At 48.1% G+C, this 13811-nt stretch overlaps 5 protein-coding genes across 5 annotated transcripts; 3 read left to right on the top strand and 2 right to left on the bottom strand.

Annotated features, from left to right (window-relative positions):
• Nucleotides 1-1587: 1587 nt before the first annotated feature.
• GLAREA_01839 (uncharacterized protein) lies at nt 1588-2619 on the top strand (the record flags this gene model as incomplete). Its single annotated transcript, XM_008089055.1, has 1 exon — nt 1588-2619. The coding sequence occupies one exon, from the start codon at nt 1588-1590 to the stop codon at nt 2617-2619; it is 1032 nt and encodes a 343-aa protein (XP_008087246.1).
• Nucleotides 2620-3275: 656 nt separating this feature from the next.
• Nucleotides 3276-5026, top strand: GLAREA_01838 (uncharacterized protein; the record flags this gene model as incomplete). The annotated part of the gene is made up of 4 exons (XM_008089054.1): nt 3276-3338; nt 3384-4085; nt 4156-4277; nt 4891-5026. 4 exons carry the CDS (start codon nt 3276-3278, stop codon nt 5024-5026), a joined length of 1023 nt encoding a protein of 340 aa, XP_008087245.1.
• Nucleotides 5027-6600: 1574 nt separating this feature from the next.
• GLAREA_01837 (NAD kinase) lies at nt 6601-8490 on the bottom strand (the record flags this gene model as incomplete). Its single annotated transcript, XM_008089053.1, has 1 exon — nt 6601-8490. One exon carries the CDS (start codon nt 8488-8490, stop codon nt 6601-6603), a length of 1890 nt encoding a protein of 629 aa, XP_008087244.1.
• A 1934-nt stretch (nt 8491-10424) lies between these two features.
• GLAREA_01836 (Ribosomal protein S5 2-like protein) lies at nt 10425-11313 on the bottom strand (the record flags this gene model as incomplete). Its single annotated transcript, XM_008089052.1, has 3 exons — nt 10425-10835; nt 10892-11049; nt 11124-11313. 3 exons carry the CDS (start codon nt 11311-11313, stop codon nt 10425-10427), a joined length of 759 nt encoding a protein of 252 aa, XP_008087243.1.
• A 294-nt stretch (nt 11314-11607) lies between these two features.
• On the top strand, nt 11608-12906 carry GLAREA_01835 (PTPA-like protein; the record flags this gene model as incomplete). Its single annotated transcript, XM_008089051.1, has 1 exon — nt 11608-12906. The coding sequence occupies one exon, from the start codon at nt 11608-11610 to the stop codon at nt 12904-12906; it is 1299 nt and encodes a 432-aa protein (XP_008087242.1).
• Nucleotides 12907-13811: the final 905 nt, after the last annotated feature.

Raw genomic sequence — 13811 nt, 5'->3', positions numbered from 1 at the left:
TCGCGTCAGATGATCATGGATCAATGCAGTGTTTGTGAGCCCGAAAAGACAGATTCGTTCAATTACCTATCAACAACCCGGAGTGCAAACGGCCATGAAATAGGTACAACGTATCTTGAGAGACACGGCAGACAGCCGCATAGCATATGAGGCTAATCACAAAGCGAAATTGAAGATCTGTTTTGTCAAACATTGATCGATCCGACCGGCAACCTATGGAGTCAGAGAATGGAAACATAGCATCAAGCAGGAGGCGAGTGATTTGGAAGAGACGTGATTTGTTCCATAGTTCGGATGAGCACAAACAAAGGCTTGGACGTGCATGAAACGGAAGAGGCGAGTGAAGTGGAATACCGATTGATGGCTTTTGGTTCTTTGTTGATGATGTGGTCACGAACTTGGCCAATGCCATGGTTTGTTGATTGATTTGCCATTGATTGTGATGATCTATGGCTCAATGCGTGGTTCTTCAAGCAATCACATCCCCACTTTGCAGGAATTGGACAGAGGATCATCCCGATTATCTGATTGCTGATTACGGTGCATGACAGGATCTTAAACAAGTTTATATACTTCCTGGCGAGTGTTTACTTTGTTTACTAAATAGCTGACTGTAAGTACTCGAGTAGAACTAGCTTTGTCGAGTAGCTTTGCACTTCGTACTAGTCTGGTGCCCAGGCTACCTCGAACTGAAAGAATGTATCCCCTAATAGCCGAGCACAAAGCTTGCATCCATAGATCTGTAAGAAACCGTGTCAGACTCAATACCAACACGAAGCGAAGCACTCGTACTTGAATACAATACACCAAATCTGAAATCATCTCGTGCTCTCACGGGCGCTGGTCAATGCCATATGGCAACATCATTGGTGGGCAAACAAGGGGATTGACGGTCCCTGACTTCCAACAATCCAAACAGGGGCTCCAAGAGGTTCAGCCTGAATCTGTCTCCACCGCAAAGTCCCCTACCAAGCGATCAACCCAGTGCTGATGCCCCCGTGTGATAGCTTCCGTTGCTGCATCGCGTCGCCTGCCCAGCTTAAGCTTCAGCGCCAAACCGGGAGACGGGCTCGCTGACTATCGACTGGCGGGGAGCCAGCAGAACCACCGGTTCGAAAGACTCAAGACTCAACACCTCCTTTTCCTCCTCCACCCCTCTACCTCCTCCGTCTTTCCTTCCTCCTCTCCTCCTCCTCTCCTCCCCTCTCCCTATCACCTACGAAATCTTTAAACTTCCATTCAATCCAATTCAAAATCTTCACAAGGGTCTTATCCACCTTTGCTGTTGGCCAACCGCAGATCGGTCGAGCAAATGGCCTCTCGCATCCTGGTATTCTTTCGGTGCTCCTCATAACATTCACCACATTCCCCGCCTCCGCGCTGGATTCGCCGAATGCTTTTATTCGCGTCGACACAAGAACCTTCGATAGCCGTTTTAAATATTTCCTGATTCGGTTTCGGTGCATCGAGTGGCGACGTCGCGCTTGACAGCGAGACTTATTCTTCTTTCCCGACAAGTTTGAGATTCAACATCACATCAGGCGGCATCTTTGTGATTATAGCTTCCCCCACCATAAGTCTTCAATCATGGAGCCGGTACCAGAAACAGAAGGCATGGAGCAATTTCGGGCTTCGCCAGTCCCAAGTCTGAGACTCCAAGAATCGTCTCTCTACGAATATCGAAGCAACGATCGAGAGTCAAACAAGAGACCTCCCACGTTACGAAGAGTGACGGATCCTATACCCTCATCACCACGTTCTCCCCAGATGTCTTCTGCCCTACCTTATCGATCACGAAATACCTCGCCATACGCTCGCGGTCACTTACGGTCAAAGTCATCGACAAGTGCACTTGCGCCCCCAATGTCGAGAGCTCAGAGTTTACCTGGATTCAATGCGGCAGGGCAGCTTCTGATTTCACCTCAACGTCCGTCGAGTCCTCTTGGGTCACCAAATCGAGTTCGCACGCCTAGAAAACCGGCAGATGAAGTATTTCCTGGGTTTCCAACGAGAAATTTGAGAGACATCAGTGAAACTGGAGGTTCTGAGTCACCCGATCATACACCTAGACCTATGGAACGAAGTGTGTCTCCTATTTTAGGTCTTCCCAGTTCTGCAAGTTATACTCGAGCCCGTCGACCTGCCTCTCCTCTACGACATCTTGCGCAACAGAATGCTTCGGCTTATAGTACGGCTCCTACAACACCATCCTCTATCAATTCCTCCCCATCATATCAATCTCCAAAGTTCAACGAAGCTCTGCTAGGAAGTACAAATTACAATGCGTTTAATTATCCTGGCTCCTACACTTCCTCTTCCGTCCCATCTACGCCTACGTCTATCAGATCTCGAAGTCCTAGTATTTCCAGTTTGGAAACTATTCCGGATTCGCCAGATGCGGAAGAAGAAGCTTTGGAAGCAGAGAGAATTGCACAATTGAAAGCGGATGCAGATGCAGCAGATAGCGGAGAAGACAGCAAGGACAAGGGAATGGATGGTTCTGGTACACGTGGTAGAACTCTGGGTGCTGGTTTTGGTAGAGACAAGCGGAAACGATGGAGTGTTTGTGGAGCAGAGAGAAGAGGTGATTTGAATCTAGACACAATCTGGGAAGATTGAGTCGGAAAAGATTTGTCGTAGGAGCGGTAGCTGGAGTTATATCCCATTTCAATGGTTGAATTGCTGGTTACCAGCTTCGAATGGTGTGTTGAAGATCCCTATTACGAGGGCAGATTTGGAGACTTGTTGCAAACACACGCAGCAACTTGTCTGGCGAACATCAGAAGAGAAATATGGCGGCGGACTCGATATATGTTTTCCTTGCTGTCAAGGTTATTGTACGATACCCCTCTGCATGGTTTTTGCGATCATTCATTTAAGCAATTTGGCATTCGTGAAAGGAGTAATTGGAAGGGAGGCAAGCAATATGCGAAAGGGGGTTATTTGACTTCTGAAACTGTACATGAGAAAGGATCAGCTTTTGCTGATGAAATGAGATTAAATTCGATAAAGAATTCTGAAGGGTGTGTGAGTTTTCTCCTTGCGCTGTGTTTTTATGTCTCGCCTCCCCTGGAACAACGTCTCCCTTCGCATTTGGCGTTGATAAATCATCAAGGGCAGTTATTTTCCAAAGATGCCCTGGGATGAAAAACAACAACCCTGGGATGGTAGACATAAAGTAAGTTCAATTTCTTTGTATTTAAAATCAAGTCTCTTCACTCTCAATTGTTGGATTATCATCACCACTCTCATTAAAAATACTCGACATACTCACAATGCAACTCACCAAAATCGTCGGAGCAGCAGCTCTCTTAGCCACCTCAGTCCTCGCAAAACAAGTAAGTATCTCACAAGATTCAGATTTCATGGCTAATACATAACAGGAAGCTCCAGCTCATCGTCTCCAACGCTATCACGACCACAACGACGTCCCAGTCGTAACCACAACTTCAAGCACAACAACACCATGCACTACATCTTCTCTGACCTCCCTCTCAATCTCTACAAGCTCCCTCTCCCTCTCCACAGCACCCTCAACCTTCAACACCTCCCTCGCCACCCCCCTCCCCGGCATCAAAACGCGAAACCGCAAAGCCAAAGGCCATAAACTCACTATCTCATATAGCAGCATCAAACCGACGACCAACACGTCGAGCATCACACATGCGTCCTCTACTGCTTCAATCACAGGCTGTTCCGCGCCAAGTACCTCGACGAGTGTGATCACCATCACGAATAATGTCACAAGCACCATCACACTCCCGTTCAACTCCACGTCCCAAACGACAACAACCTCTTCAACGACCACCTCCACAACTTCACATACAACTATCATCACGCCGCTCCCTCTCACCTCCGTGCTCCCGGCTACAGTCGCTACAGGCGCGTCCTCGGAGCTTCATCCATCCACGAGCGTAGTAGCGACGACGATTGTGTCAGGCACGCCACCAGGCGCGACGGCGAACCCGAAGGCGTTGCATTGTGGACTGCACGGTCTGCCCGTGGGCGATTACTTCCTCGCGGGGTTCGTGGAGAACGAAACGTCTGGACGACTGGACGTGTGGAAGTGTTGGAGGTATTGTACCGTAAGTCCTCCCCCCATCAACCCTTCCCTCCACCCCCGAGCTCACGTGCTGATGAAATGGTGATTTGAAGTCCGTCTTCGGCATCGACATGGGCTGCGAATCCTACACCTTCTACCCCGAAGAGGGCACCGACGCGCCCAGATGCGATCTTTATGGTGGAAGCGTCGCGCAGAGTCTCGATAGTGTGAATCGGTACGTGCCGAATGTTTGGTTTGATTTGGGGTGTGGTGCGCCGCCGAGGGGGTAGGGGGTGTGATGTGTTGAGAGGGGAAGAAGGGGTGAGAAGGGGTGAGAATGGTAAGAGGAGAGGAGAATGGTAAGAGGAGAGGAGAATGGTAAGAGGAGAGGAGAATGGTAAGAGAGGACAATGGTAAGGGAGGAGAAGGGAGGAGGGAAAGAGGATGTGTTAAGGCAGAATGGTCGAGGAGGAATGTAAGGTGATGAGTTTAAGAGCTGGGATAAGGAAGGAAGTTAATGTACGGTATTTGAAAGAGAAGTATTCGGTTCAGGATATAGTTAGGTTCGACATTTGTAATTGAGATTTCTTGAGTTGACGGCTTAGATTTGACCATCCTTTTAAATTTTAATTACTGCCTTAGTGAGGTTTAGTGTTTCAACAATCCTCGGTCATAGCTTCGGGGAAGTAGAAATTTCTCTTTCCCTCGTATAACATTTGCAGGTTGTTGCTGAGCCTGAGTTATAGGTATAGCTAACCACACATACGCCTTTCCATAATAGCTTCCATTCCACCTGTCAACACGCTTGCATAGCACGTCAATGATCCATCTTGCTAATCACGTTCTAGATTCCATGTCCTCACATTTCCCAATCTTCAACCCCTTGACAATCTCAGTCCTCAACACAACGACGCCCCGTCGCGTACGACGAATCCACACACACAAGTTGTAAACTTTGTTTTTGCCCATATGCAAGAAGCATAGAGCTACACGAACCTTTAATGGTGTAACTACAATGGGATGTTCAAGTTGTGTAGGAATGATTGTGTGTACTAGCAGATCGAACATCTAATTCGAACAAAGTGATCTTAATAATCCTGAAACCGAAATCCCAAACCATGAATCTCCCACCCAGACAAATTATCTTTCGCATCTGGAAGGACCACCTGAAAATGTAGTTCCCCTGTTGAAATTGTACGCACAGCTCAATAGCATATAAGCATTCCGTCAATGTGAAAGACGCGAGTTGGGTTGCAGATGATGCTGGTACGTCTCCTCTCACAAGTTAAACGAGTTCAGATCATCGAGTTGACGTCCGTAAAAAAAGGGCGTAAGGATGGAATAGTGCCGTAGGTACTAGGGAGTAACAGTCGGCCGCTTAGAGCGAAGGTAGGGAGGATGTACTCTTGACGCTAGAAAGTAGACTTGGAGGAAAACAATAGTTACTCTATGAGACGAATAAATTTCCCAACCTAGAATAGACTCCTTTTAACTACTTGAGCACTCACGCTTTTCTTAACCCCTCAAGCCCCATCTCCCCGCTCATCTCTCATCCCACAACCCCTCAACCCCTCATAACCCAAACCCAGAAGGACTCAAAGTAGCCCCAACTACTCCCAAACATAAACCCACCAACCCAATCCAACCGCTTAAAACTCCATTTTTCACACACCTCATCTACGCCCTCAACAAACCTCAACCAGTGTTGCACATTTGGTAAGGTATACCTTGGTACCTACCAAATAAGGCTCTTGGTATATACCTTGGTTACCAGATGTGCAAGACTGACCTCAAGAGTCAACACACCCGCCAGCCAAAGCCCCCTCCAAGCTCAAACCGATGTCCAGCTCACCAACCAGCACATCTATATCCGCGAGACACGTGCGATCCATACCAGTGTCCTGATAACCCTTCGTTACCTCTATGATCACGCGCGCTATATTGTTAAATCACATCGCAGAGCCCGGGTTTCTAGTCGCAATTTCATGATGACTGGATAGGCAAGTTGGTGAATAGACCAACGAGAGGAGTGGATTCGTAAGAAGAGAGAAAGAATACATCGGAACTTGTAGGGGAAGAGGTGAAAGAAAGAGGAATGCTGACTCCAGGTTCCCATCATTTGTCTTTTGCCAAAGCAAACCTCGAGTTATTTTCAGTTTGTGTTACTCTACAGGATGGAATTGGTGTTGTCCCTAGATACTCCGTTCCGATCTTGAGAGCTAGTAATTTAAGACCTTACTTCCCCGCTTGAACCATTCAGGCTGGACATCTAACACATAATAATCACATTTCGCGTTTCATAATCACCAATCACGTCACTCAAATCAACCCATCAATGTCAAAAAAAAGTCATAAGGTATATTCATCCTCATTCACACCCCATCTAAATATGCGAAAAAGGTAGTTTCAGTTCAAGAACCCAGTTCTGTAAGGTCGCCATAAAAGGCACCAGTAATATGCACCGAAACAATGCCGCCATCCATTAATCCAAGTCCTGGAAAAACGCTTCTATAAGAATTTCGTAAAAACAAAAGGAATCGGTGTGTCTAAAACTTTTTCTACAAGCCAAGCATGCTCATCTGTCGTCGTAAGGGACTAGCGCTGATGCTATTATCTTCACTTCCATAACAAGCCGAGTCGGTATCGATGTCCCACTCGACTTCTTCTTCCTTATTTTCTTCCGCGCCGTCCCAGCCCTTTTGCATGGCTGCGCGGGTATTCCAGCGGAGGGTTTGAGAGACACTGTTGAACCAATCGGTGCCGGTTCGAGTGACGGTTGGGAAGGGATATTGTGAGGCGGCGATGGTGACGCAATCACCTTGCTTGAGCTCAACACGTCCTTTACCGTCAAAGGAACAATATGCTGTGGCACGGGAACTGCGAGGGATAGAGACGCGAAGAAGCATGGTGTCTGAAAGCACCATTGGTCGGAAGGATAGGGTGTGAGGGCAGATAGGTGTAAGAAGGATGGCGGGAATATCTGGATGTACTAGCGAACCACCAGCTGATAATGAGTATGCGGTGGATCCTGTAGGTGTGGAGAAGATACAGCCGTCAGCTTGGACGACAGTGAGAAGCTCATTATCTCCATAGAGCTCAAGGTTGGAGACGTATGGTGAAGGTCCACGGTCAATGACGAGCTCGTTGAGAACTTCGAATTGCTCTCCTTCTTCCAAATCCTCTCCACGTCCATCACGGTAGACGGTACAGGTGAATCGCATACGAAGATTAACACGCATTCCCTCATCTCCCATAACCTTATCTAGGTGCTCCTTGAATCGATCATACTCGAAATTTGTCAAGAAACCCAAACTTCCGAGGGAAAAGGACAAAATCGGAGGAACAATACGTTGAAACAGCCAAGATGTAAAAAGCACGGTTCCATCACCCCCAAGAGTGAGGACCAAGTCGAATTTCTCCGGTTGACTCCAGCAAAGATCCGGTGACCAATATTTCAAGAGATGTTGAAATCTGGGTTGGACGTCCAATAATGCAGCTGCACCAAAACGTTTCGAATTTCGGAGCTTTGCATCCACATATACATTGACGCCAAGATCAGATCCATATCGTGGAGTGCTCATGAGCCATACTGCAAGATCTTTGGTCAAGTTGACCAATTGATTGTCCCTGGCTTTGGTGACAATCATGACATTTCGTACGGCCCTCTTGATTGGCCGACGTTGAAGTTGTTTCGATACTTCCCTAACTCCAGTTGCGGTCTGCATAAGACGGGAATGCGACATAAATCCATCCGCCTGGATCTCCTCCAAAACTCTATCAATATTCACCGCGTCATCGAAACGCTCATGGTAGAAGCATGGTGATTGTAAAGAGGCAAACCGAGCGTCGTTTGGTGAACCACCATTTCGGCCAGCGAGATCTGATAGAGCTGCAGAGAGCTTCTGCGACGTAGCCGTTGCCGGTCTATTCTCCATGCTTGAGGCGACCATTCCGTTCAGAGAAGAGGCTAGAGACAGGTTATGTGGGTTGTGATCTCTCTTTGCAGATGCCAATGCTTTCATAATAGTTTGTCTTGGGATTGACTCCACCGACAGGGCGTTCTTCTTATGGCCGTGGAAGTTGTGTGCCAGTTTGGGCGCGAACGCGGGTGATGAGGGTAAGGATGTCGAGTCGGTCCCCGGTTTCAGACCTGTCGAAGGTGAGAGGAGGCCGTTTGATGAAGCATTGTTGATGGTTGGCGAAGTCGTTTTCTGGAGAGCCTCTCCAATGCTCGGAGTTCCGGTCACTCCATCTGGTTGTGATGATTGCTGGGCAGCAGCTGGCTCGGGGGATGCAGCTTCATTTATGGAAGTCAAGGTCGGAGGTGGAGATCGGAGACTGGCAGGTGAATTGCTTGCGGGCTTAGTAAGGGAATGGGTAGTGAGGGTTGGTGTCAGAGCCGGGTGGATCGAGGTGGCCGTGGCTGTTGGAGAGCGAAGGTCTGACATTTTTCCTGGTACAGTAGACGAGGAAGTCGCTTGAGGGGCGCGAGGGGTCCACGGGTGTTGGTTTCGGCGCGGAGGTCGGTTATCGCGGGGAGCGGTGATACGCCGGCGTTAGCGATTGTTCGGGGGTTGGTGGGGTTGCTTCAGGGGGCGTTCGAGGAGACTGGGACCCTGAGAGTCAGGTGAACGAGCCTGAGCTGGAACTGTTGGTGTGATGGGGTTGGGCGTTTGATGGTGTAACTGCACGTCTTGAGCAGGGTAAATAATGACGTTGGCTGTGGTGTCTGTAGACGACCAGATGTGGCTGTTTAGTGAAATCGGCTGGAGCAGGCGCAATAGTCAGAGAACTAGTCTGGAAGTACCGTTAGTCTTTGCAACTCCAATGATGCTTGAATCATGGCAATATCCCTCATCACTCTATCTGTGGCACAGTGGGAATAGGTATACAGGTAGCAGATATAGAACCGAGTCTCGTGGTAGGAGAGTGATCACCTTGCATGCGAAGGTGGGCGAGATGGTGATGGACTTACAGAAAGACTATTAAAAGACCAAAAGTGGACAAGTAAGCTGCAGGTTACCAAAGTGGCCTTGTTAAAGGACGTTGGTTTTGATATGTCGATGTGATGACCTGGTGAGTGGCCACGAATGAGGGTATCAAGATGCCGAAGAAACGAAAGACGCCCGGTCTAAATTCTATCTGCTGCAGAAATGGTGCGGGGAAAACCAATGATAACAATCTGAAAACGTAAAGAAGATCAAAAGCGTAAGAGCAAAATGGCAAAGGCACAAGCTCTCAGAGCTGTGGATGTGATACTGGCGCTTGGGTCGAGGAGACTGGCAAGGACAGGAAGCGCGAACAGAAACTTGGAGTAGACCTTTCCTTATTATACCGGTACCGACCAAACCCTCGACTGGCCTCCACGATACCACGATGAGACGACGATGCTTGGCCGTCCTGACCAGCCCAGGTCGACCAAACTCGCCTGCGAATGTGAGGAGGATTATCGTCGTGTCGACAGCATCACGGGCCGCACTGGAGGGCCACCACGCGCTCTGGGCAAGTATCTCCCCAGCGGGAATCCACTGCGCAGTGACTTTCGCACCAGTTGCATGGCATATCTTCCGTGACAGCCAGCCGGAGCTGGGATTGATTGTTTGGCATGCTGGGCGTGGACCACTCTGCCGTTGACGGGTCACATCTGTTTGGAGACATGGTCCTTTTGCAGCCAGATTTCCGGAGGATCATACATCTGCACTCCTGAGGCTCGCCGCGATGGGATCTTGTCGTCCGATGATAATGCAAAGCACGGGGGGAGGCGTACACGAATTGCATACGTGCAACTGTACAAATCTTTGGTTAGAACGGTGGACCAATCGTGGTAATGCAACTTTCAATTCATAGAGACCCTCCAGAATAATGCAGTCAGACCGTGGGGTTGTTCCCTTCGTACGACTGAATTGGGTGGGACCCCAGAGAGCCCACAATGTTTCATACACCACCTCAAACAACTACTCGCTAAGATCGCATCTGTAACATCGGTACTTTTCAATTTCTTCAGTTCTAAATTTGTACTGTAGACAACATCTCCGGCTCTCTGTATCCTCGCGGCCCGGCCCTTTCGTAGCTTTCACTAAGTCGTCGACTGTCAATTCTGCATATGGTGCTAGGTGTTCTGGTATTCTTGGCAATGAGGCCTTCGACTTTCTGATCCCCTTGAAGGAAGCTCAAAAGTAACCGTCTAGCTTCTGTGATTGAAGCACCGTCTCACGCTGTGCATTGCACATCACCGCCGCCACCCGCGGGATTTCAAGTTGAAACTTGTGGCCAGTAGGGTCGATGGAGATATGCTGTACGACAGTGAGGTTTGAACAACCTTTGCGCAGATCAAATCTTGTTTTTGAAGGAGCATTTGAGTCGACTTGGAGACATGGTTTCCTCAACGGTGCCAATGCAGATCCTGTGCAACTTTCTCTTCCATGACAGATTTAACGAACCCGAGCATACTTCCTGTCTTTTCTTCCAATGATGCACCACCCTGCATATCAGCGTCGTCCTGCGTAGATAAGCAGACCTTTTTGGCTGTTTCGTATACTTTATCCCAATCCTTCAAATCAAAAGATCCCTGGGATTCTGCAAGTAACAAGTCTCCTTGCGAGGTAAATGCTAATACGTGGATGGATTTCGCATTTTCATATTCAGTCAGATTTGGGTTCTGAATGAGGGATGCTGAATTATCATCTGCGCTGATTGCAATGAGAGTGGACGTCAGAACCATTGATAGAGGCAAAGATGCAGAAAGTAGTGTTAGAAGAGCAGTCTGAAGGAGAACGGGCAAGACCGCCAAATGCTACAGACAGAATTAGCCCAACCATTTCAAATACAATACATATATTTCTCTCTAACCGAGCTTGCCTGCACGACTTTAGACGCCGCTGCCTCATTCTTCGGTGTCTTTGTGATCTGTAATGTGATCTGGATCAACGTTCTGGGGAAGTTGTGGGTGAGGATGATTTGGCGCAGCGTCGATTGTAGGATCGATTCGAGGTGCCTCTCCCGTGTACCTAAAACAGCCAACGTCAGAGTCGGAAGGAGCTTCAATGACGACAGGAATATGAAAGCAATATTAGAAACATACCACCCACACCAGCTGCTGGTCGTACGACAATATCGACTGCTGCTTCCTCTGGGAGTTCGTCGCGACGTTGGACTTCAATAGGACCATTGACTGCGCCAATGACTGTGTATCCGTTCTGCGAGAAGGTGGCAGATCCATCTGCGCTGTGAAGGTGTGACAACGAGGCCGAAGGCTCTGTTGACATCGCCATGGTGGTGATGACTTGACAATTGACGTTGGGAGAATATCGAGAGTGGTGAGCGCGGTGGTGGTGCGCTTGTGAAGCTGTTGCTTGAAGTCAATAATAATTTTTGTTTGCGCCCTGTCGAAGCTTCGACAGCCCCGCTAGTACGGGAGGTTTAGCGTCATGAGCGCGTTCGCGTCTGCTCGGAGCGGGAAGATCCACCACCCCTCCATGGCCCAGCTGCTATCCGCCGCATAGGATCTGCTCTCGTTCACCACAACTCCAACACACAGTTCAGTCAATAGCTGACAAAAATTCCCGATGCCGTCTATTACTGAACCGAAAGCTCAAGGGCTACCAAACCAGTCCCCTGCTATCCCGAATCTTCGAGATCGTCTTCCAAAGTTAGAGCCTCGTCGTCGCCAGGCCCCTCCTGCAAATCCTCTCCCAGTCCCTGAGACTCCAAATCTACCATCCCCTCCAGAACCATCAACAATCACCTTCGAAAAGCCTTCACGTCGAATACTCTCTCCGCACGACCATGATCTCTTCCTCTCCTCGCCGACCTACAAACTCCTCCTGGCATTTGTATTCGGTCTGACCGACTCTGTCGTCGATACACCAGTTTCTGCAGTTCGAGATGGCGATCTCAGTCCTGCGGTAAAGCAGATTCTCAAGATACTTGACAACGTCGAAGATACCGTCAATAGAAGCCCACCGGAAGATCAAGGAGATTCAAGGTTTGGAAATAAAGGATTCCGAGACTTCCTAGACCTAGCAGCGAAAGAACATTCAGCATGGCATACAGAGCTTGGCATAAAGAGCGATGGGGCGATAGAAGAAGTGTCTACATATTTTCTACAGTCGTTTGGTAACCGGACGCGGATTGATTATGGCTCTGGACATGAGCTCAATTTTATGTTATGGTTGTTGTGCCTGTACCAGCTGCGAATTATCACACCATCCGACTTCAGACCGCTCGTATTGCGAGTTTTTACACGTTACCTTATACTTATGCGACTAATTCAATCGTCTTACTACCTCGAACCAGCAGGCTCACACGGCGTTTGGGGTCTGGATGATTACCAATTCTTACCTTTCCTGTTTGGCTCTTCTCAACTATTACACCATCCATTCATACGACCATTATCAATCCATCAAAGTCTTACATTGGAGGAGTATGGGAAGGATTACCTATATCTTGGACAAGTGAACTTTGTCAACAGTGTGAAAAATGTAGAGGGTTTGAGATGGCATAGTCCAATGCTGGACGATATATCCTCGGCAAAGTCCTGGTCCAAAGTAGAAGCAGGAATGAGACGTATGTTCGTTGCTGAGGTCCTCAAAAAGCTTCCGGTCATGCAGCACTTTCTTTTCGGATCTCTCATCCCAGCAGTTGATGGCATGAATAAAGAAGAGGAGTTTGGCATACCAAGCGAAGACGAAGAGACCGAGGGTGGAGAAGTGGTTGTAATGAAAGATGGAATGAAGCACGTACATCAGATGAATAGCTGGGGCGACTGCTGTGGTATCAAAGTTCCGAGTAGTGTCGCTGCTGCGCAGGAGTTGAAGAAGCGTATGGGTGGAGGTGATGGATTGAGAAGAATACCTTTTGATTAAGTAAAATTCAATTTCAACACTTTGAAGAATACTCTGCCGCATGACCTCTAATTTTACACATCATCCTTGACAAATCTCGTTTCTTGATCGAGAAGCTATCTTCGGTGCCCCCTTTTCTTCTCGCTTAATATTTTACACAGTGAGTTGATGACTAGCGTCGGACACGAAGTTTCTTAGCACCTTCGCCTCTGCACACATACTTACTGTCAGCTATAAAATTCGGAAGAAATGTAGTAAGGTTAGGGATTTTCTTGCAAACCGAAGCAAGGATCTTTATCCGATAAAGGGGTACTTATCGATTTCCACCTCCTTAGATCTCTCGCTTATTCCTAGACATTGATAGTTTACCTAGTCCCTTGGTAATACCAAGATACTCACGAAAAGGGAGTGATATAACATACATTCTTCACAACCCTCCAATTAAAAAAGAAAAATTTCGAATAATCCTCTCCTCAATTGGACATATATACCTCTCCACCCCTCCACCTCATCAATACGTTCAAACGACCTTCCAAAAAAACCCTCTTCATTCAAACGAGTCAATCTCATAGCCTCCTCCATTCAATTCAACTCATTCATATCACACAATGAAATCTCACCACCTCATCCTCCTCCCCCTCACTCTCCTCCCACTAACTCTCGCCTCTCCCTCCAAAACCTCCCACTCCCCCCTCCACCTCTCCTTCACAAATTCCAACTCCGGCACACCCAAACGCTTCTACGAAACCTGCGAGGCCACATATGGAGGCGGTTTTATCGTCTGCGGCGACCCGAAGGAAAGTCATTTTTGTTATGATCCTAGTAAAGGAGAGGTACCATTCCCTTCAATCTTTTACATCAAAAAAAGAGAGTGAAAGAAAGTTTGGATTGAGCTGATGAAAATGAAAGACATGCTGTCCCCTCGA

This window comes from Glarea lozoyensis (genome assembly GCF_000409485.1).
Source record: "Glarea lozoyensis ATCC 20868 chromosome Unknown GLAREA7, whole genome shotgun sequence".
In the NCBI taxonomy this organism is placed as follows: domain Eukaryota; kingdom Fungi; phylum Ascomycota; class Leotiomycetes; order Helotiales; family Helotiaceae; genus Glarea; species Glarea lozoyensis.
This window is presented reverse-complemented; position numbering and strand designations above follow the sequence as displayed.